Source organism: Grus americana, chromosome 12 (genome assembly GCF_028858705.1).
Source record: "Grus americana isolate bGruAme1 chromosome 12, bGruAme1.mat, whole genome shotgun sequence".
In the NCBI taxonomy this organism is placed as follows: domain Eukaryota; kingdom Metazoa; phylum Chordata; class Aves; order Gruiformes; family Gruidae; genus Grus; species Grus americana.
In genome coordinates, this window is record NC_072863.1 from 22,290,646 (window position 1) to 22,314,552 (window position 23,907).

The 23,907-nt window shown below is 41.2% G+C and overlaps 1 protein-coding gene across 7 annotated transcripts in view; it reads right to left on the minus strand.

Annotated features, from left to right (window-relative positions):
* MTMR8 (myotubularin related protein 8) overlaps positions 1-23,907 on the minus strand; it is a 75,117-nt gene that overhangs the window by 5,874 nt on the left and 45,336 nt on the right. For 3 of the 7 annotated variants that reach the window (XM_054838913.1, XM_054838914.1, XM_054838912.1), the window contains 13 exons: positions 20,138-20,279; positions 17,519-17,641; positions 16,698-16,860; positions 14,201-14,358; positions 12,542-12,670; positions 11,400-11,534; positions 9,322-9,454; positions 7,514-7,623; positions 6,288-6,413; positions 4,331-4,380; positions 2,105-2,305; positions 1,556-1,684; positions 498-624 (listed from right to left, as the gene is read on the minus strand). In XM_054838913.1, the coding sequence (XP_054694888.1) occupies positions 498-624; positions 1,556-1,684; positions 2,105-2,305; positions 4,331-4,380; positions 6,288-6,413; positions 7,514-7,623; positions 9,322-9,454; positions 11,400-11,534; positions 12,542-12,670; positions 14,201-14,358; positions 16,698-16,860; positions 17,519-17,641; positions 20,138-20,279 (1,726 nt within the window). Of the gene's footprint in view, positions 1-497; positions 625-1,555; positions 1,685-2,104; positions 2,306-4,330; positions 4,381-6,287; positions 6,414-7,513; positions 7,624-9,321; positions 9,455-11,399; positions 11,535-12,541; positions 12,671-14,200; positions 14,359-15,066; positions 15,313-16,697; positions 16,861-17,518; positions 17,642-18,834; positions 18,969-19,180; positions 19,290-20,137; positions 20,280-20,681; positions 20,702-23,907 lie in introns of those variants that run through there. The other 4 variants (XM_054838915.1, XM_054838916.1, XM_054838918.1 and 1 more) reach the window with 4 other exon arrangements.

Below are 23,907 nucleotides of genomic sequence, written 5' to 3' on the forward strand. Positions count from 1 at the left end.
TTTTGGCCATTACGTGAAAGCCAACTTAAGTTAACTCCACTGTTTTAATAGCTGTTTGATGATCAGTTTTTCCAATTTGGCTTGTGAATGAGAAGACGGGAAAGAAAAATGGGGCAAGCTGAAAACAAGAGTATTTTGTATATTAATATTATTTGGGGCCAGGGGGAGAAAGCAGGCCCATTCTTTTTTTCTCTCCCTCTCCCTTGAAGTTTGCTGAGAGTGGAGTTGAAACCCAGATACCCTTTTAACACCTGTTTCGTTTAGAGAAATAGAACATCATGAGTCTGCAACAGAACTTGACTAAACACAGCTTTTACCAAGCAGCTGAGAATTTTGGGTAAATCAAACCCATTTATTACAGCAGTGCCATTTAACCCCTCATTTTGCCCAGCTCTGCCCAGCATGCTGAAACAACCGTTCAGTGCCAATGTTCAATCCCAGTTATCTTTGCCAAAACCATCATGTGATTTTAAATATTATTAAGCTTCAGGACTCACATTTTCCAGCTCAGATGCATTGTCCTCCAGTTTCATCTTCTGGCTCATACAGCTTAGCAGATGATCCAATACACGCTGTTTTGGATGCATTCCTTTGTCAAAGCGATTATACATCCCGCACCAAAACCTCAAGAACAGGACAAGAAAAGAGAATTAGGCGCTAATTGTACACTACTGGCCAACAAACTAGCTGCTGTTTAAAAAAAAAAGTTTTCAAAAAATTGAGATTAGCAATTGATTGTAAAAAAACACCCCAGCCTTGGATTATACAATTCAGTATGAATGGGAAAATTTTCATAAAGTTAAAAAAAACAACTTTTGAGGATTTAAGTACTTTTGCCTTATGATCCACACACACTGACATTAGGTATTAGCATAAGACAAAATGCACTTTTTTCGCTAGCAGACTCACTGGAGGCTTGGGCAGGTCACCTGCAAGTCCTCAGTTTACCCAACCTCCCTACTTTTATTAAAACCCTTCGCCCGCCAGTAACCACACACACACTTAAAAAGACATTTGCATCCCTCTCCCTCTCTCAGCAGGGAACAGGAGTGAGCCAGAAACAAAGCAAAACCACTTTGGCTGTATCACCCTGGGCAAACAAACAGACATGGCAAGAAGAAATCCGTTCTTGTGAAAAGCACCCTGACTGCGTAAGCCTGGGTGTGACTGAGCACTGAAATTCCTGTTTGAAAAACTTCCTTAATAGATATTAAATAGGAGGAAAGGAGGAACTTTAACAATTGCCTACCCTATCATGACAGAGCAAGCAGTCAGGGTGTGTGTGGGGTCTACCTACACATTTGAAGTTCTTCTTTTCCTTGCCTTTCCCGACCCTCTTTCTCAACACCAAAGAAAAAAATATCATTTTAAATTACAATACCTGCACTTATTTAGCAATTACCTGTGCACTACTACTCTCAGTTTATGGATGAGGAATGGAGGGGAAAGGTAAAACAAACCACGCTAACTGGTGGAAAATTTACTTTATTAAACCTGAATTACCCATCTCTGTTACAATGAAATAAATGCTTCCCTTCTTAAATAAGCAACTTACTGGAAACTGAAGGGTAGCGTGTTCGGTTGAAGCTCTTTGTAAGCTGTAAATCCTCTGTACAATGGATTTCTCAATTCCTGCCTCTTCTGTAAGAGGAAAGGCCACAGAGAATGCGTCTTCTCAAAGATTCTGTCAATTACAAATAACATCTAATCACTAAAAAAGAAGAATCGAGTGGATTAATAATGCTAGCTGTTCTGAGTAGAATTAGATTAAGGGAGCTAAGAATTATTTTTACACGGTATCTGATTAATTTCATAAACACAGGATACATCACTGAGGAATATACAATCATTTAAAATGGACACTATCCAGTCCAAAAGGGGTATCTGCAAGTTATTACTGTGGTCCAAATTAAAACATCTGACTTTGGGGATAAAATTAATCTGTAATTTTTTTCCCCACACTGTAGAACATAAGCATCTATCAAGACAATGTTACCCTTAACCAATCTAGAATTACATTAAAAACAAACCCAAACACAACCTGCCCTTCTTCTGACATTTAAAGTGACTTCTAGACTGCTGGCTCTACAAATTGCCAACTCACTTCAGATCCTCACGCTCCTTATGACAGGTCCCAAGGAAGTTGCCAAACTGGCAGGAGTAGACATGGTCATGGATTTCAAGAAGGAAACGCTCATTAAACTCAAACGCGCACGGGAACTGCTGCATGAGCTGCCAGACGCATTCAACGAACTGAGTAAAGACAGGGGATACTTCTTTGGGGTCACCATCCAAATGGCTACACCTAGAGAGATGCAAACAGAACAGGGTTAAATCCTGTCACCCCACAAAAGAAGAATCCCCTCGCCATTAAACAACTGGGAAGTTTTCTTCACTACTAGAGTAAGAAATTATTCTGCAGAGTCAGAAAGAACTCCACGTGGTTTATCTTACAGAAATCGTACATTAAGGCATGCCACTCTCAGCATTACTTGTTCTCTAAGGGTACCTGGTAGGAGTGACGAGAACTGTGCGATGTCCCTTTCTCTAAAGTAAAGCCAGCAATGGAAAAGCCTATGTAAGTGTTTTGGAAGCATCACAAGAAATATTTGTGAAATAGGAATCCTTGAGCCTATGCTATGTTAGCACAAGGGAAAAAAAGCAATATTCTCCAAAGAAACGTCTGTTGGTTGAATACAAGAAACTAACGCTAGCCCTTAATTGAGGGGAAAAAAGTTGACATTGGTGGGATTCTGTCTGCCAGGAACAATAAGAAACAGTGTGTGTGTGGGGAAGTGTCCTTTACAATCTTCTATGGATGCAAAAGTATTTTATGGTGCAATCAGAGCCACAACAGGCAGCAAGTGAGAACAACCTGATTTTCCTCCACGTGGACATCAAGAATGAAATCCTGGTAGGCAATTACTCAGAAAGAAAGAAAGAAAAAAAAATACTCAAAGAAATCCCCCAAGCAACAATCAAAACCTATTTTTACAGCTTTAGATGAAGTTCTGAAAAACCTTACTAGTTCTGCAAAAATCTAGCCAGGGATCTATTGGTGCTTGTTACAACCCACTGCACAGAAAACTCCCCAAAACAACAAGAAAAGGAATGATAGCATTTTTGGAAAGCAGCCAATACTCCACTGTACTATAATGACCTTTCTTAAGAGAAAAAAACCTGGGGCGGAATCCTCCTTTGCAAGGAAGGAATATAAGCTGGAAATCCCCAGAAAGGAACAAAGCATCCCCAAACTAAAGTGGAAAAATGAAGTGAGATTTCCTATGACAGATCTGGCTGATCACATCCCAGTTCCTGGTTCTGCAATTCCAACTGCAATACCCTAAGCAGCAGCATGCAGAAGGATTGATTTCCCTCAGAACGATACGGCACCAGCCACCACAAGAGGAATGATTTTGTCTACTGGAATAAAAGTTTATACTTTCAGTCAATGCTGAAATTCATGTCTCAAGTACTTTTTGTATCCATTGCCCAGTTCTCGTATCTGGAACAATCCTTTATAAGGAGTATTTTTATTATTTTTTGTCTTAAAGCAAGAAAGGTGAAAGTCCCTAAAGAAGCAGAAACAATGACCACAGAACATTTGGCCAATAATGGTCAAACAGCAGTTTATCTTTGACCGCTTCTTCTTATATACCAGTATAAGAGTCTGCATATTGCTTATTTTCCCCAGATATGGTTTAAGGAAACAGATTTGTTTTATTATTAAAAACAAGAATTAGTTTCACATCGAGAACAAAGCCTCAATGAGTCCCATCCCATATTCTTTTGGACCATCTCAGTTCTATATGGTAACCATAACGAAGTAATTCAAGGTAATACCCCTACTGGATGCAGGCTATCAATTACAGGAACGATAGGGGTCTATCTAGAGAATGCAGGTCAAATTGGTTTTTAGCACTATATGGGGCTGAAGTTTATGCTTTGAACTTGATAAAAGTCCTGAAAAACATTAGCTCAGATTTTCTTCCAGGAGATGATTGCAGAAGAGTTAACATGTCCTGCCAGAACATTAGCACTCCTCATATAATACAAATGTGACTTTACAGGTAGGAAAACACTCAGAATACAAACAATTTGTTCAAGACTGTATGATTTTGTAAAGTAATAAAAAAATCACTGATGAAATAAAGCCAGTATCTGCTAAAGTTGTTATGTCACTGACTCCAGAATTTTCCAAACCTTCTCTCCTCTGTCTTGTATTTTCATTTAATTTTCTCATGGGAGCACACGAACCAGAAAACACTGTATTAGTTTCAAAGCCAAGCCTTCACCCAGTCACTAACCCAAGATAACAAGCTCTTCTTACCTGTGTGAGAACTTGTGGCCCATTGCAATCCACTCCTTTTCTATTAGGACCTTCAGTTTCAAAACAGAGGTTAAAAAAAGAGCATTACTTTGTTTAGAAAAAGCAAAGTGAAGCCTTTGATGTTTAACTCAAAACCTTACAACTAATGCTACCTGCTGACCCTACTGTTATGAGTATATCCACAGAAGTCAATGAAAATAGCAAGAGTGATTTATAGATTAGAGTTATCCACAGTTACCAGTACAACGTCACTGTTGGAATCAGTTTTCAAACAAGTCTAAGACTATTTTGAGGGAGTTTCTATGTTGTTAAAATCATAATACATAAACAGACTGAGCTAAAAGAATTAACAGCTTAATATTATACTACGCACTATTTAATTCAGAAAAGAGTATTGTGATATTCAGCAAAATAAATCAGCAACTGGAATTCAACAAATGTTTAACACACAAATAGGAATATAAAAAGTACAGCCGTGTATTGAGAAGCTCAGGATGAAATCAGAAAAACTGAAGGAGGAGAGATTTAGATGAGATATTAGGAAGAAATTCTTCCCTGTGAGGGTGCTGAGGCCCTGGCACAGGTTGCCCAGAGAAGCTGTGGCTGCCCCTGGCTCCCTGGCAGTGTTCAAGGCCAGGTTGGATGGGGCTTTGGGCAACCTGGGCTGGTGGAGGGTGTCCCTGCCCAGGGCAGGGGGTTGGAACTAGATGGGCTGTGAGTTTCCTTCCCACCCAAACCAGTCTGGGATTCTATAATATGGCTTTCTTAAATAGAATGCTTGTGCTATATGTAAAAAAACCAACAAGGAAGCAGTATTTTCGTTAAACACATCTCTCATAAGGAACCAAATGACTGAAGCTGAATCTATTACCACTTGCCTTGCTGGATCATATTTAAACATCAATTCCTGATATCATCCAGACACTTAAAGAACAAAAGGAAGGCAGAATTTCACAGAGTTCTTAAAAAAACTTAACTTGTATTGCTTTTCAAATTTTTCTGTTCTTTACACTTCTGTTATATTCGTTTAGGAATAACCACTGTCATTGGATTCGTGCATATAAACCATTTGCTCAGAGGACAGACAAGCATTTGTCTGTTTTAATTACTGCTGTTCTTCATCAAAATCATTTTTCTTAGTTCATACAGAATTGTTGAGAGCACAGGCAGATGTTTCACACACTGATGTCATTTTAACTGTTAAAAGATTGCAGTATAATCCAGAAACAAAAATAATAATAATAATAATAGCATGGAATGCAAGGTTAACAGTCCCAGCAGTGCAACACGCTGGAGGAGGCAAAATTTGCGTTGTTCTGATTTCAGGGTTTCTTTTAATGAACTCTTCTGAGACAAGCAGAAGTCTGTCTTTCAGGTATTTAACAAAAGGAGATGAATGGAAAGATAACACCACAGACTGCACTATATTTATGCAGCGATGGCTTCAAATAAGAAAAACCCTACAGTAGAAGGGAATGGCCAAATTAATGCGTAATGACTTTTAAAAAAAGATCTTAAATGATGCACAGATTTTGTGTGATGTACAGGTTATATGCTGCCCTGTGCACAAGAAGGAGTTCACCCAATTTTAAATCCTAACAGATAAGAGACCATTCACTGAACAGTCTCAAATGACAAGCTTCTTCATCACTTTTCCGTGGCTTGGTGCCAGAGTTGCATCCTCTCCTCACTCATCTCTTGCCGAAATGTCTCATTAGTGGCTCTCACGTGGACATTCAAGGAAACAAAGATTTGGGAATTGTAAATCAACTGCTGCCGTTTTGTGCCCATGCTGTTCAGAGCAATTAAAGCTTGTTCATAGAATCAAAGCTGGTTTTATATAGGTCACCTACTGTTTGTTCCAGGAAATGGCCTAAAACATTTGATTAGGGCCTGTTTACATTTCAAATCCAGGAAGCACTTCTTATTTTTGATATTTCAACATGTGTGTTCTTACCATAAAGCCTTTAAAAGTCCTATAGAATGGATCTAAGAGGAGGCTAGCCAGGGAGCAGACCTGTGCTGTGCGATCCCAGCCATCGGAGCAGTGGACTAACACGCTAGCTTTTTCATCTTTCACAGCCTGGGAAGGAGAGACCAGACAGAACAGTTCAGCAGCTTTCTAGGTTGATTACTGTAATTAAACGCTACCCCTTCATCTGCATTTACCTGACTAGCCTAAAACCCAAGGGGAAAATTTGTCATTTCTTATCTGGGCCGTGGAAACGCACCATTTCTGGGCAAATAACTATCAACCTATAGGAAACCCCAACTACACTAAAATGCTGTAGGCATGCCTTGTCAGCAACACAGACCCTCTGATCTCAAAACACTCAGTCTTCTGAAAGGCCAAGAATTCTCAGTCTCCTCCCCCAAGGAAAGAATGTGGTGGATGAGTAAAGAATAATAATTGAACATACAGGGAATAGGAATTTGTCAAGAAAAATTAGAAGAGCTCATCCCAACTTCTTCCCATATGGACCACCTCCTTCCCTTTGTACCAGTGGCAGAAGAGAAACACAAAATAGCTTCTTTCTTGCTACATGGGAAAATTTTAAGAGAAAAGACAACATTCAGAGAAGGTCACTACTCTTGCCAGGTGCTGCCTGTGTGCCCTTTACCTATTACTGAAGAGCCACGTGCCGTAGTGACTCTTCTCCTTTCGCCTGACCTGCAAAGCCACAAGCTCCGCAGAAACGAGGACTGTGTTGAATAATCAAAATTAGCAGTGCCCACATCATGTTGAACCAGGAAAAAATAAACTGGTCTAAACAATCCCTCATTTAAAGCAAAGCAGTTCAGTAACTAATAAGCACAAGGTTACAAGTTGTTTGCCCTAATAAATACGTGTTACATAGAGGCGTTTATAAAGGTCATTTATTCACATCCTGTGATTTTATTTCTTTCAAATGAGTTCCAGTAAAGCCTAGATAACTGCTTGTTGCAATACAGCGAACAGGACAATGTCTCGGCATTTGGTTTAGTCACAGGAAGCATCTAGGAGAGCGCCAGCTGGGAAACCCACTCCATGTTCTCCAACTACAAGCTTGTTTTTCAGAGCTGAGGCCAACCTGAATAGCGTTTCCCCGCTTCTCTCCAGAGACAACTTCACAGCCTTGGAGCAGTCCCTAACAGACAAGTACGTATTTTTTAATTCACCTGCAGGTCGAGGTACAGTTTTACCTTGGCAAGAAAGACACCTGCATCCATCACAGCCTTAATGTGCCGTAACCAGCCTGAGTTCTCCAGCCCAGTGAGGAAATCACTCATTGAGGGGGACTTCATTTCACACACTAGGAACACAAACAAAGGAATTAGCTGATTCCATTAGCAACATTTCTTTCTTTTTCCCACCTCCTCATTATCTCTTCACAGCAACAGAGCTTGGTAGATCCTAAAAGCTAGCATTTCCACACTTTTTAAGTGGCAGCAGCAATATCCTGTCTAAAGGACACAGAAACTACTGATTGCATACTTATAAATACACAAACCAGAAATTTTTAGCTATGAGAGAACTTGAGGATCTGAAAATATCCTCCTCTTTTTTAAATGGTAACTCTTTTTAGCTGAGTTTTTTCCGGCAAAGAAAGCGTTTAGCGATCTGTTACTTCACTATAAATCATCACTGCACACACATCTAACAACTGCTAACATGCAGTCACCATCACAAAGATTTGAAGAAAGGAGAGTTCTAATTTAGAGAGAAAAATAACATGTCTAACCTTGAAGGCAACTCAGATGTGATATTGAAACCCAGCATAGAAAACACTTAAGAGTAATACAGTTCAATAGTCTGTAAGCACCAGCGAGAGAGATTTTATCACTGTCGAAGAAGAATATGGGAGTAAACAACTATTTATTTTGCCTCTTCCACCACAAAATCAATCTGCCAGGAACAGGCAATTGAGGACATATACTTGTGATCAGGACAATCTCTTGGTCGAGTGAATAGCCTCATTATTCTCCACGGTCACCGTGGAGCTCGCAGTGCTACCTGGCCAGGCAAGTGGTAGCATCAATTATTCAACTATTTTGAAGCAAGACGACCATTATGCTGGTTACTAAAAATATTAAACTCATATTTTGAATGACAGCACTTGTAATACATTTTAGAAAACTAAGCATGGGTACACCAAGCAGAATGATTTGCAGCATCTACTCTGCCCCTTTCCGCAGCCTTTGTCAGCACAAGGACAGCAATAGCACTGGAAACCAGCTAGCAGAGTATGCTGGTTTGATCCAAGCTAAGCCATCACCTTTAATGGAACTGCTCCAGAAGTACATCAGTAAAAATATGTGCCTGATTCATCTCTTGATCTCCAATGGCTCAGGTAAGTATTTCTTCTGCCTCGCTTTTCCCTAAGGTCATAAACTCAGAGTAGCTTAATTACCTGAGCTACTCTGTATTTTAATATATTTTAATGTATTAAAACATTAATATATTTTAACGTCTTAAAAAAAGTTCAGTTACAGAAATCAGAAATAAATGAAAAATAAGAACTATGTACTTACAAGACTGAAGTCTTTGGAAGATCATGCCAAAATTTTATTTCAGATCAGAAATACTGTTTAACACTGAAATACTCCAAAATAAACATAGCAAACCCCAGAAAAGTATTTCCTCAACAACCTATGCCAGCTATCTTTCAAGAGCTCGCAAAGTAACCACAAGACTATTTTAATGGTAAAATGTAATATTTCTCTGGTCTTTTTAATTTGGCATGCTTAAGAAATTCACATTTTATGTAATTAACACAAGGAATGTTGTTAGTCTTGGTTGCTATTTTTGAACCACTATAAAACTAACAGCTTGGATACTTTCAGCCACTTCAATACAGCAAAGAAAGATACTGACTTCGCTTATCTGGTTCCATCACAACACCCAAGCCCACATGCACTTGTGCACGTAGGATTTATATGTTCAGCAACAGGTTCTGTTCAAGAGTAGCCAACCATAATGAAGACTGGCCACTTGCATGGACCATACCTACCTTCCAGGAGTTTCTGCAAGCTGTTCCGCATCACATGGATGTTTTCTATGCCAATAAATTTAAAGCGAATGTTATCATAATTATCTTCATTTTCATAACCCTTCCCAGCAGCTCGGTTGGCCATGGCATTTAACTGTCAAATTCAAGGGAACGGGAATAGGAGAGAAGAGAGAGAGAGAAAATTACAACAAAAGAATATGCAGAAATAAAGGAGTCTGCTTTGCAAGGCCTTCTTTTTTAAAAATCGCCCAGAAAATATGCTGAATAAAGTTGTTACTCAGACATACTTCCCCACCTCCCAGGCATTACTTCCAGCTGTTTCACTAAAATTATGCCAGTTTCTCCAGTCCATTAGTCATATGCAGAGACTCATTAAGACCCTGGATAGAATTTCTTAGGGTAGGTAGTATCAAAACCATGCCCAATTTCAGAATACTGCTGTCATCAAAACAAGTAAAGAGACATGGAGTCTGCCTTAACTGCGAAGCTACGTAAAAAGATTCAGACAGAAGCATAGGAAAGTAAAAGTAGGAAAGCCATTTTTACGAGTAACATACATACATGGTGGTACAGAAATAGTAAGAGAATTCCAAAGCTTTTCACAGACATACATGCACAGATGAAATAAAGCCACCTGAGGGAAACATAGAAATATTTAAGTTGAGCAGAAAGAATACAGCAACCAACTGGAAGTGCAGAAAAGTAGCAGCAAAGAAGCCAGTTGCTCTAAGTTACCCAAACAGTTCAAGAGCTACCAGGAAATCTTTAGCAGTGACCAAAACAGAGAGCACCTCAACTGCCCACGTATTACTTTGGGAAGAGGAATGATTTGCCTCCATAGAGGAGAGAGAAGGAAGTGTCAGATATGGTATCTACATCTTTAGAGCAATTAAATAACCCTAGTGCTTCAGTTCTACCATTCAGAGTAAGCCATGTTGTGTTAGGAGGAGAAATGTGACCAATCAGAAATTCTCCCTTTTTCACCAAATAGTTTAGAACAAAATTGCCATCAGTGATAGATTTCAGTGGAACATCTATGATACTGGAAGGTGTCTGTACCAAAAGAACATGCAGTGTTTGCTATAAACATAGATATAATTACAGAACAGGTTATCTCTAGGAAATGTCACACTACAAAATACATTTTGGAACAACAGGTGAAACCTTCTCTGTTTTCCCAAAAAGATTTTCTCTCTTCTTGCCCTTGCTATAGATTAACTAATTTCTATATAATAACTGCAATATCTGAAGAGTGAAGCAGATTCTCAGAAAGCTCAATTTTCAAATAATCAGAGGACTTTTAAATCTTTGTATTTAAATAATGGTGTACTATGAAAATCCTTGTGTTGCAATTTGCTTATACCAACACTCCCAATCAATATGCTTACAAGACAATAATTTGAATTGGTTTTTAAATTCAGTGCCTCAAGATGATGATCATTAGAGATTTTATTTTGTGCATGTTTCTTCAATATCCTGTTACATAAGTGCCTCAGCAACGAAGTTCTAGCCCTAAATCGTGGCTAGGGACCAGAGGAGCTAAACTGTATTAAACTCTAAACTGCATATCACGAGAACATTAATGTTATTTTTATAAAGGCAAAAAAAAAAAAAGGAGGAATTGCTTTTCTTAATTGTTATCGGACTCCATACAGCCCCACTTCTCCCCAGGTCTGCTGATAAAAGCACTTCAGCCTCGTGGAACTGAATCCTAAGGCTTCTTTCCAACTCAGTGTATTAAGGACCTAGTGCTCTGCAGGAAAATGCTTCACTGTCGCAGCCAGCTTCAAGACTGCCAGTTGCTTCAGGTCATCCTTAACACAAAGCTCAGCCCAGAATACTCTAGGAGTGCAAGCATTCCTAACGGCACTTCACATTGCAGTTTTATTGTGCACAAGCATTCGTCAGGGTAAGACACCAAACCAGGAGCCTGATACTGAATTCCCGATTCAGGACTGACACAATTTAACCTAATGCAGCCTAAGAAAGCATCGGCAGAGTTGTGAAAGAATGAACTGGAAACAGCATTAGAATTCAGACGCAAGCTTTGAAAGGAGCCACAAACCCCAGGAAGATACCTTTGGCCTTGTGTCTACAACATACATGAAGGGGCTCCCAGGGTTGGCTTCTCTGATCGCCTGCAGCATTTGTTCATCCTCCAGACAGCGCGCACTGAACCCGGAGAGAGGCTGGCTACAGCGACATATGGCAGCCTGCAACACACAACGGCTCCCATGTTTCTGCTTTCGGATCACCCCTACTGCGCCCCCCAAAGAACACAAATTTGTTGGAGTTAAGTGTCCTATTCTCTGTTTCACTGAAAAACTGCTACTTAGAGGGACATACAGAAATATTGCCGGATATTTCTCAAAGCTACAAGTTTGGGAATCTTAAGAAAGCAGTGAGGCTGAGGAGCCCTGCTGCAAACTCCATTGCTATGTTCCCAAACCCATTATGCTCTGCCTGATGATCAGTATCTCAAATGTTAGCATCTCTCATGCTTTCCACTTGGTTTCTATTGTCCAAACCATTCTTTTGCACAACTTTGCTTATCAGTTGTTACCGTTCCATACTCAGCTGAGTACGCTTTCAGGAAATTTCAATAGTTGCCAGTGCAACTCTATGGAGTTGCCCAGGTCAAAGCATGCTTCCTCAGGAAAACAACGATTTGACTGTGACAGCATTTTCCTAACATCTGCATCTAAAACACTGCTGAGACAGCAAAGTTAAAAATTTACATTCCGCTCTTCAGTGGAAAAAAAAAAACCAAACCCAAAACAAATGAAAACTTCACTTATTCTGAGCTAGTGGGGATTTATTTCAGGGTGGTTCCTCCTCTTCAATACTAAGAAAAATCTAGCTGAGTTAACATGTATCTTGTTAAAACATTATTCAATATAGCTAAACAGTAGATTAAGAAAAAAACACCTAACAAGACATTGCTGAAAGCTGATTAAAAACCCCAAAACTTTCCAGACAGGAAGCTTGGAAAGTTTGTGCTTTTTGCACAGCTCTGGATGAGTCCCAAGTGTTTCTCTTAACTAGCGTATTCTGTGACTCAGAGCAAACCAATATTAAAGCCCTTAAGAGAAGCACAGTTCTCAAACGTGACGTTAATGTGCTCTAATAATTATCTCATCCTTTCCTTTCATTAAGGGGGGATTGGACAAGAAGAGGAACCCTTACTCCCCACAAAGATAGCAGACAAGGAACCACTAACATTGTTTTCTTTATATAAGTAAGAGAGCACCGGAATCCGCCCTCTGCTTCTGAACCTTGAACTTCCGATCACCACTGCCTTATGAGCAGCTCTAGGCACCACTATTTCTGGAGGATATGTGTTGCAAACCTAAGTGGGAAGAAAGAAAAAAATTCCAGATATTACTACTTAGCAATTCACAATTCATGAAAAAAAAAAAATCATCTCTAGCTTAGGATCTAGCATTTGTAAACAACAGGAATAGACTGTTTGCCACAGCGTACCTAACACAGTCAGCATCTAAAGTTTCAAGCCATTACGATGCATTTAAAAAAGCAACACAAGAATAGGAGCAAAATAAAACAATGCCGTGAAAGAGTTTTGTAATTGAACCTAAAAAATGGACTACACGGTACACAATAGGTATTAAAAGGAAGTTCTTTAAACCCATAAATTTTATGAAAGTTTCTGATTTTTCACAAAAAGAGACATTAAGTACAACTGTATTTAATAAGTTCCCTCTAAATCTTATTCAACTGGAAATGAGCTTCCAGCAATCAGGTAGCATCCTCAGAGACCAGCTTGGTCCTTTTCCTCAAGCAAGTACAGTCTTTTCAGCACAGGCTTCACAGATAAGCTATTCTCCAAGTCTGGCTTTACAATTTTAAAATATAAGCTGGAAACTGTGAGGAAATTATAAAGCATTGGCACTGGAGAGTTATGTACTAGCAAGTAAAGCTTCAAAATGATTAATGATTTTAGATGCCCACATTCAGATGCCCTCATCAGCTAAAGGAAAAAACACCTCTCATGTCATATCTCCTCAATTCAGGCATCCAAAGATACAGTCATTTAAAATTACTTGTCATTTCTGACAGCACAGGCTTCTACCTCTTCAACCCAAAGCGTAACAGTAAAGAAAAGCAGTGGGAGAGTGATTCAAGAAAAGCGCAGAGAGAAGGGATTCAAGACTTAATCTACTGGTATCTTCCTCAGAGTTGTTTGCTTTGTCTAAAAGACAGAAAGGTCTGACTGTACACAGCATCAGGAGAAATAAAAAGGGAAATAATATGAAGTGGTTTGAATAAGTTTCCTGAAAAATGCTTTAATTAATGTTGTTTAGATATAACCTGGCCTTACACGGGAGAAAAGGAAAATAACAGCAGCAGCCGGTTAGGATTGAAATGACCGAGAGTCCTTATTTAGCAGAAGATCCAACCAAGCAAGAAAAAAATTGTCTGTTTTCAGTTACTGTTTTTAATTTCCTTACCTAGTCCCTTTCCACTCTGCCTCATTCCCCATCAAGCCAAACTGCTGCCATTTATTTCTCTTCTACACATCTGTCACCAGCCTGGTGGGACAGGGTTTGGAAACACCAAAAGCAGCTAAGGGTACTTCAGGTTTTTCCTAACAGATGGTTTGACAATTCTTTAGAAAAACAAGTGTCTGGTGCTTTGCCAGGGGGATCAAAGCAAACCAAGGTGACTCTGCAGCTCTGTTCTGTTCTTCCATAGCATCATTATCCGCAACTTCACATCAAGACGATGCTGCTTCGATTAAAACCAACTGAGCTCATTCTTCCCCAGAGGCATTGCTTATGCAGCAGTAGAAGGACTGCTGTATGTCATTAATAACAAAGGAGAAATACTGCATTAAATGGCTACTTTGGGCAAGAGTTACCTCATAGTCTTTATTAACATCTGTTATTTCCCAGTAGTCATTTGGAATTCCCATACGCTGGTAATCTACTTTTAAATCAATCAGCTTCCATCCAATCTCCCGGTTCTCTTTAGACATTTTAGGATTGTAAGAGAAAGCATAAAGTTCTTCGGGTTTCACTGGGAAGAAAAAAACCAGTTAACTAGTTAGAGATACAAAGACATAGGGAGAGGTCAACGCTTCTTCCTGAAGGCCATCTTTTGGATAGGCACACTGTGCAAGCTAACGAGCTGCAGGCATTCCACACTGATACAAGGACTGAAAAAAATTATTCAGTCAAGAAAGAGCAGGAGACTTAGCAATCATTTACTAATGAAGGCAAAGGGCTATGTCACTGTACTGCACAGCTGGCTATATTTTAACAATAGCTATTTTTCTTACACTTCTGCTTCCTCAAAGAGCAGAAGCATGAAGTTTTCTTTTATTGCTTTGCATACTTCGCTGCTCTAAGCAAACTTGGACTGACTGTCACTCCTTAAAAAAAATAAAAATAGAGTACTACATAGAAGAGCATAGCTATTTAAATTTCTCAACCTCACATTTACAGGTTTTTGTTCAGGGTAGTACCGAGTGCTAACAATTCATACTGAAATCCTCAGGAATTTCCAATACTCAGTTCCCACATGCAGGGAGATAAGCTAAAACATTTTGTTAGAATCAGTTACAACTTCAAAGTAGTAATTTCTCCTGAACTAGTTATTTCCTACTGAATTCACTGCAATAGGCACGTTAGACAAGACTGATATCGTAAGAATTAATCCACAAATTAAAACAAATAATAAAAGGTCTATTTTCTGTGAGGAGTTCATAAAACAGCTCTTGCACACCTGTAAGTTCATCGTTCAACAGTGAGTTCTGAGCCACATGGAAAACTTGATAGATGTCTTGGATATTACTGTCAGCCCAACAAAAGCTTCAGGCTGTGTCTGACAAATGGTAATTTCTTCCTCCCTCCATCTCTACCATCCCAATTTCCTTCCCTCTCTTCATAAAATGCAAATCCAACCAATAACTCATTCAGCTGATTTCCAAGGCAGCAAGCGCTCCAGAGACAGAGTGAAACCTGTCAGAGTCTGATAAAGCAGCTGGGTTACCAGACAGGTAACCCACAGCTGTCAGTCATACATATGCGCAAGTCATAAATAATTACATGCTCTGCCAAAAAACCACGAAGGAAGCATACGTACAGAAAGTTTAAAACGACAAAAGAGAACTGTTAAAATCCATAAATAGAACAAAAGAGCGAGCTACAGCATATTACACAAATAACCACAAGACAAAAGAACTGATGTAATCCCCTGCAGTGACAGCTCCCACGCTTCAAGACACTACATAAGTCTCTAACTTTCAAAATTAAAAGAACAGTGACAGCTTTTAAAAAAACACCAGAAACTTGCCAGATGCAGCATTAGAATTACAACTGCAGAACTAAGAATCTAACTCCAAAGCTCAGGGCACAAGGGAGATGCTGGGAACAGGCACAAGCCTTAGTACCAATCAAAAAACCCCCAAACTCAGCAAAAAACATTTCTACTACAGTATTTCTATTCAAGTCCTACGTGACGGCCAGCACGAAGTAAGACTGTGCTATCAATTCCCTTCCCTTCCACTAGTGACATAATTACAAAATGAAATTACAAATGGCATCCTTATAATAACATTGAACTCCAAATACTGGTTCACTGAAGGAGCACCCCAAAAAACAGAAGCTACCATAGACAGAAGCCAGGGAGGAAACCCAATGGAATGCTGTCCTGCAAGAAGAACAAGCAGTCTGAAGATTCATCCATGATGGACTAAAAAGCTGAAGCCAGAAGAGACCACAGGCTTTTGAGGATGTTTTGCTTACACTCCCAAGAGTGACTCCAAGTCAGGGCAGCCAGGGTGAAGCACAGGGTTTCACAACTGAAAGGACAAACACTGAAGAGTAGCCTAAACATGCTATTGGGAAACAAATGAAAGATGCCAACCTTTAAAAGCTTTATTTGTGAGATTCGAGAATTCTGTGAACATCTGGATCAATGGGAAAGGGCAGAACTATGCACAGCCAACAGCTAAGTCACAGAAATGACTGACAACGGTCTGGTATGGGGTATGACACTCAGCATGAGTGCTGTAAGAAAAAAGCCTGAAATGCCGCATACACCCTCAGTCGGGCAAGCCAACCCTGCACAGGTCTTGAGAAGCTCCTTATGGGAGACCACCTCATTCCCACTGCCTCAGAAACGCGTTTGGAAGCAAATGCCCCAGGTCCACAGGGCAGCACTCTATTTACTGAGCTGACCCACACTGATCATCTCTGGTGGTGGAAACCAATTCTGATTTCACATCCTCCCTCTCCTGTACCGACATCACAAAACCAACAGTCTAGCAGGCAAAGCTTTCTCTATTGCTCAGACGAGCCTTCCAGCTTAAAGCATTTCAATGATTTCCAAAACAAGACTCCCGTCCTAAATACCTGGTTGTGAAAGTTTAAGCAATGAGGTATACACTTCGTGACAGTCACGTTCCTGCCCAATAACAAAGTGAGCCACGTGGAAGTTCTTGCAGTGAATAAGGAGTGGATAGCCAGCCGTGGTCAGAGGCAATTTTTCTACAGTTGCAATATGGTGATGCAGAATCTGAAAAACAGGAAACAACATTTTTCAGAAGCCACTGACAAGGCTGGGAGCTGTACAAGCAGATATTAAGTTTTCGCAACGCTATCAGCTATTTATGCTTACTGCATCTACCTAGCAGCACAAAATGAGTTTATTTGTGATATTTATCAAACAAACATAATAAACATCCAGACTGTGCACCCAAAGGCTTGTTAAGAGCAAGACTGAAAAAATACAGACATATACAAATTACTTTCAGAGACTGATGTGCAGCTTGGTTTACCTGGTTCACTTTGCTTTCCCTCCACGCCCATATGCAATGTATTTTGCCATTCCCGTTTTACTTAAGAATGAAGAAACAAGGCTAATTTCAGTGCTAATTGTGCACTTCTAAAGGCTGTATAATCAAGTTTGGTGGCTTGCTATATTGAGTTTGAGATAGGAAATTAGACAAGATTTTTATGTTCCTGGAACTAACAAAAATTCAGTGAGCAACCTCTATCAAGTCACGTTACCATTGCGTTTGTTTCCTTCCAAAACAGCCGTTTCTGTTAAGCATTTGGCATCAAAACGCTGTAAGAGACTACTACAACTTTGGAATTCAAACCTGTTTGTTTTGGATACAAGACAAAGTAATTTATATGTTCTGTTTAAACAGACTCCAGGTATCACAACATACCCATGTTTCTTTCCTGACTTCAGCAGAAGCATCTACATAGATAAGGTGGGTGGCTGTCAGGTATAACGTCCCATTTGCTGCCTTCCTGTTTGTATAGCGATCTAGTAATTTCACATTTTCAACCTGCAACATAAAAAGAATATGAAAAAATTAATTTAAACTTTGATCAAGGAAATATCTAAGCACTGGTTGAACCACAATCGTGTAACTGCTAATATACAGCCCAGGACGAAAGACAGAAAAGTTTAAGAATTAAAGTCTCCCCTGCAACACTAACTCAGTTTCACATTATAAATTCAGATTCTTTCTCCAGCAATTAAAGCCAAAAAGGTTAAGCCAACAGCCAAGGTTTAGCACCAGTGTGAATAACAGGATTACTGGATTTGTAGCCAAGATGATTACTGTTTATTACTGTGCAAGTTTGCAGAAATAATAAGACAAAAAAACTACTAAAGAAAAGATTGTCCATGTTAAGAATAATCAAAGTGTTGCTGTGAAAGAAATAGCCCTCTCCGGTCTGACTTCCAACTGCTCGGTCACTATAAAAAAGCTTTAGTAGCTACTTCTTGTAACAGACTTCCTAGGCATGTAAGTGCATTTCATAAACCACACTAAGCTAATTAATAAAAACAGTTTTAAAAAAACATCAGCACAAACATAATAAAATATTAAAGTATTTTACTTTATTTAATTGATTTTCTCCTGGCTTGTTTGTTTGCTAATGGACACAGATGGAATTTTTCTCTCATCGTTAAGCAAAAATAATGGAAAAAAATAATTGGAAGGACAAAGAAAACAAGTAGCTTAACAGTATACGCTAAAGTAGTTCAGGGTATTGAATATGTAAGCTTCTTACAGGGTCATTGGTCTGAGATAAATCATGGAAAACGTCAGCAAAGAAACTTGAAGAGCAGAGGTCTCAGCTGTGTCTTCCTAGGATGTTGTGCTTTTCAGCACATTTAATTATTGTATCTAATATCGCCCTTTTTCAGGCCACAAGCAGGCCCAGCAGAGCACCTTAGGCAACGTGGGTAAGGAGCAGCCCCAAGCTAATATCCTAGAGGATAAAACGCAACAAAATACAGCGACCAGCAACCTTCATAGTACCAAAAAACTCCCCCCCCCAAAAAAAAAAAATCAACGGCTGGACAAACAGCTACCTGGATACTTCTTTTTTTTTTTTTTTTTAGCTGTCACGAGCACAGCATTCCCAGAGCTCCCGTTCCACTTTACTGAAAAAGCACATTTTGATTCACTTTTCCGTACTGAGGGGGGTCTCCACACTCGGATACAAGCGAAGTTTACACGAATCGTACCCAAAACACCTTTTGATCAGGATCCGAACTCATAACGTCCTTTCCCACACGGGGCTGCAGGAATACCTAAACACCACGACAAGTAGCTTAAGCTCTCCAGACTTATCCGTGACCCGCTCAAGGATACGTACGCACTGAAGGAAAGCAAAGGGATCTGGTTTACTGAAATAATAAAGGGCCCTGACAACAACGCCGGCCGAAGCCCGCCGCCCCCGGAGCGCTCCACCTCAGTGTCCCGCGGGGAGGCCCCGGCGCAGGGCGGCGAGCAGAGCCCCACGGCCCGGCCGCACCGCGAGGGGACCCCGACGGGACAGCGGCAGGCTCCCGGGGTGGCGCGGCCACTTACCTTCGGCGTGGTGATGTGCTCCATGGCGGCACCGCCCGCCTCCCCCAGGCTCACCTCAACACGCCCGCGCAGCCCAGCCTCCGCGCCGCCATTTGCACAGGGCAGCGCCCGGCCCCGCCGCAAACCTCGCGAGAGGCCCGCGGGGAGGTGCCGCCGCCGCCATCTTGGGTGAGGGCAGGGCACCGCCGGGTCGCCAGGCTCGGTCCATGGCCCGGAGCCCTGGGCTAGTGCTGGAGGGCGGTGGCGAGCATCGCCATCCTCCGCAGTCCTGAGTGGGGCCCGGCTCGAGTGCCCAAACAAGCTTCTCTGTCCTGCTGTGGCCTCACCACCGCCGGTGTCCCCAGATTCCCCTCCTGTCCCAGGCATACAAGAAGCTCTCAGGGGCTATTTCAGGAAAAAACCCACTTTTTTCCTCAAAACGTAAGACCATCAGCTGTGACATCAGCACTGCCCTCAATGGGTAGCAGGCTGACAGCATTCCCCACTCATGAAGCAGGGTTGGAAACACAGACCATGTCAGTACAGGCACTTAACTGAACTAACGATACCTGTTTTATTGGTTTTCCCATATATTTTAATTTCAAAGCATAACGCTGCCTCTTGTGGATAGCCAAGCTTGATCCTGAAGAACTGCTGTAATTACTATTCACCCGCTGCTGCCTCTGCAATGAATATTCATGATGTCTCACCAACCCCAGAGCAGCGGTTTCCCCAGGTGTTCATTGCGATCGAAACCCTGAATTTGCAGAGAAATTCACTTCAGGAGGATGACCTCGTACCAAGCCTGAGAATCGACAGGTTTTAATTGTTACATAACGGGTGATATTAGCATATCGTGCTGGTCAAGTGTTTGCTACGGATCCCAGCAAGAAAGGCTGGCAAATGCTCCCAGTGGAGAAACAACCCGATTCAGCTTAATTTGTGAGAAATTTGAAAGTAAAGGCAATTCTAACCCACCTTTGTCATAGGTAAAGGGGGGAGATGGCGTCCGACGCAGAGCTCGCTCCCTCTCACCTGAGCAGCAGCAGGTTTGCTGCTCCTTTTTGGACCTGTTAGGTCCGTGTCCACCTCTTCTACCAGAAATCTGCATTTACAGACCCTGAGGAGATGAAGCAAAGGGAGGTATGAAAAGAAAACAACTAACAGAGAACTAGGCCACAGAGTTGCACTTAGCAAATAAATTTTGTGTGTATTTGGGGAGCAGGGTAAAATCATAAAAAAGACTCTTATGACCACCCAGATCAATGATAAATAGGATTTAAAAAGAGGCTGTTTCACCTGTCCTCCAGCTGCTTCTGTTCTCTGTTGCTCTGCTTGTCCTCAAAGATGATACTTAGAAAAGTCAATTTGATCAGACTCTTTGCTAAGACAAGGTGGAGCTGCGTTTCACACAATTAATCAGAGCTGTAACCAGCTGGAATGCTTTAAGAAACATCAAACTCCACTGCATTAGCTTAAAAAACCCCAAACTCCTCTGCATTAGCTCCATCTGAGCACTCACCCCATAATAAGAAATAATAAACTGGTGATAAACTGGTGGCAGAGCAGTGAGAGGAACAGCTGGATTTTCCAGGTACCAGGGAAAATATTTTTAAAATATGAGGCGGAATCATCAGTAACCCCTGCTTCCATCACAGTTGTCATGTTGAAGCGGAACAGGGACGCGTCACTGTGATGCAGCATGATCCCGTCAAGGGCTGCAGCATCTCAGCTGAGCAGAATGCGTTCTTGAAGGCCTCTCCTTTACGATGTTGGTTGTAAATACATCCGTACAGCTCACAGCAGCGCCGTTTGCTGCCGAGGTACTTCCGATGCGTGCTGAGCCAGGCACAGCCCCTCAGACGTGAGCACGCGTCTGTACGCTGTGGGCACATCCGAAGAGATCGGCCGCTACAACAGCGGCTTCAGTGGGTATTTTTCTCGGACAGAGGCTTTTGGCTGTCCTCCGCGGGATCACGAGGGGCACTCAGTGTGTTGAAACCTTGTTTGATGGATGAAGAAAATGACACAGAGCAGTGAACGTCTTGTACAAGGCCACCAAGACAATGTCACGGCCTTGACTGAAGCACAGCTCTCAGCAGCTCCAGACTACAGATTTTTTTCTGTCCTTTTAAGTCCAATTTATTACAGAAATTCTCCTGTGCTACAGGAACCTGTAATTCTTCTGCTCTTGCTTGGAGTTCCTTATGTTGATATTAATTTTGCCATTCCTTTGGAGGCCACCATCAGACTTGCTTTCAGACATCGAATCGGTCAGGTTATTGATAGGCTTTCTACGGATAGAAGAGCGGCTTTCTAAAATTATTTTGCAATCTGGAGACCAGTTTGAAGATCTTCGGTTTGCAGGGAAAGGTAGCCTAAACTGTAGGTGGGATGTGTCCCACGCCAAGCAATTCCTGTCATCTCGTTTTTATTAGTCACTCACCATTTAGGAAGTGTTTAACAGGCAGCTGAAGTCTATCACAATAAATCCCTGTCAACAAAATGGTGAAGTCTTGCATAATGCGGATGAAAATTACATTTTGTCTGGGAAACATTTGAGAAAAAAACAATTTATCATACCATTTTTACTGGGTGAAGGACGGGAGGGGGCATTACTAGACACCCACACTGCTAAGCTTCTGGAATATGAGTGCCAAAGGGGCTGTTGAAAAGGGAGCCTCATTTACAAGTGGTATAAAGAGAATGGTGCCAAAAATACATCGAAACGGTGGGTTCAGGTACAATTCAATAGCCAGTTCCAGTCAGTATGCACGCAGTCCTGCCCAGATGCTAGATTCTGTCATTTTGTAAGCAGACAGCATAATGTATGTGCACAGCCAAGTCCATCGCTGGTATGCTGATGCTAAGGTCAGTTGAATGACACCAGGCATGAATTTGGCCTTCTGAGTTTGTTTTTCTCACTTTAATGATACTCAAAAAAAATAGCTGTCTCAGGAAACAGCCTTAGGGAGCACAGATTCTGCCCATATTTTAGAATTTTGACTGTCACGAATAGATTCTGAAGTATCTTCCCAGAGAAGAAAAATTTAAAAGTAGCTTAATTCAGGGAATATGAGGCTGCTGAGAAGCATGAAAGCAGAACTGGGTACAGGCTGCTGCAAACTTTAATTTAACCCTTGGAACTGTCCTTATTCTAAAGGGCCCTTCGGTGGCAATTTTTTAAAGTGAATTTAGATATCATGAGGTGGTGTCAGGGTCCTTATGTAATGAGTTGCAGCATCATTATAATTACAGCCCCAGTATTATGCAACTAATGAGTTTCCCCTGCAGGTTTGGAAAATACCTCATGGAAAAAAGCTGTTCCATTTCTTAGGCCTTTTTCTGCTGACATCCCCTGCACAGTGACGATCTTAGTGCCACATGTCTGGGTCAAGTGCAGTGGTTCCTAAGACCTGGTTGCCCACGCTGTACTGCATGACTTCCACATCATAGGACAACACTTGCTGCCTGTGAGGTAATATTGCTAAAGTAATTCAAAATTCCAGTCCAGCCCCTGATCTCCCCTTCAACAGGGGAGAGAGGTTGTGACTACAATCTGCGTGCAGGGACCATCCCTCTCCTCCACTAAATTCAGTACGATGAAATGGAGCAACTCAGGTGTCCCTGGTATTTTTAGACTCCCTGGTTGTGTTGCTTTGCTTTAGATTCGTAATCTGCTAGCCATGCTGCGATGGGGCTGTGGGACAGCACCTCCAACCTGCTTAGAATCAGAAGGTTTTCAGTTAATTAAAGCGTTGCTTGCAGAGATGGAAAATCACTACGGAGATGTGAGGTAAGGAAATGTTGAGTAGAGTGGGGTTTTTTTTTTTCCTTTGCAGTTGCTGTGGCTAGATGTTTTTCATGGAAAGAAAACAAAATGTCATCATAACAACTCTGATGAAATCGCCTGACACTTATGTCCACCTCCAGCAGAGTTTAGGAAGCTAACTGAGGAACACGTAGTTTCATCTGGGTTGTTGCTCTTGGTACTGAACTGAATACTTTCATAACAAATGGTTCATACAGTGAAGTTTCCTCTCTTTTCTGGTGAATAGCTAGGAGCAGATTGTGATGTTTCCCAGATGCATTGTTTTTTTCAAAGTTATTCTACAAGATGCTTCTTGCTTATTGCCTTGCCATTTGAGCTGCACTTCCTGTTTTTTAATGGTCTCATCATTAAGTGGCATTGTTTCTACCCCTGAATAGAAACAATCTCCCTGAACATCAGAAGGCATGCTCATATAAAATTTACTTGTTGCCTGAACTTGAGAAAACAGATATAAACCTGACTTTTGCAAAGAACTGGGTTACTGAGAACTCACTTGCATGAACATTCATGGAATGGGACTGCAAGAGAAGTCTGAGCAAGGCCAAAGCAGATGTGTTTACAGTTTCAAACAAATCTCTGCAGATAATGTTTTGCAGTATGTGTCTGTCTATGTTGGTGAAGAATAAAGCCCCCCCCCCAGTCTTCAAACATCACAGAACTTTGGCTTCCCTAAGGACACGGAGCTATTCTCCCTTGCCCTGCTGTCAAGCGGGAAAGCTGTTTCCTGGAACTTTTTTTTAACAGCTTCCAGTGGGCTCCCAGCTGGATTAAAGCTCTGCATGACTGAATCAATGACGGAGAGCTGGGAATGGCCGTCTTCCCCTTGGCACTGCGCTAGGTAAGCTGAGGGTTGAATTCGGCTGTCTGTCTTGCTCCATCTGGAAACAGGTAGGGCACTGAGATCTTGTACAACAGA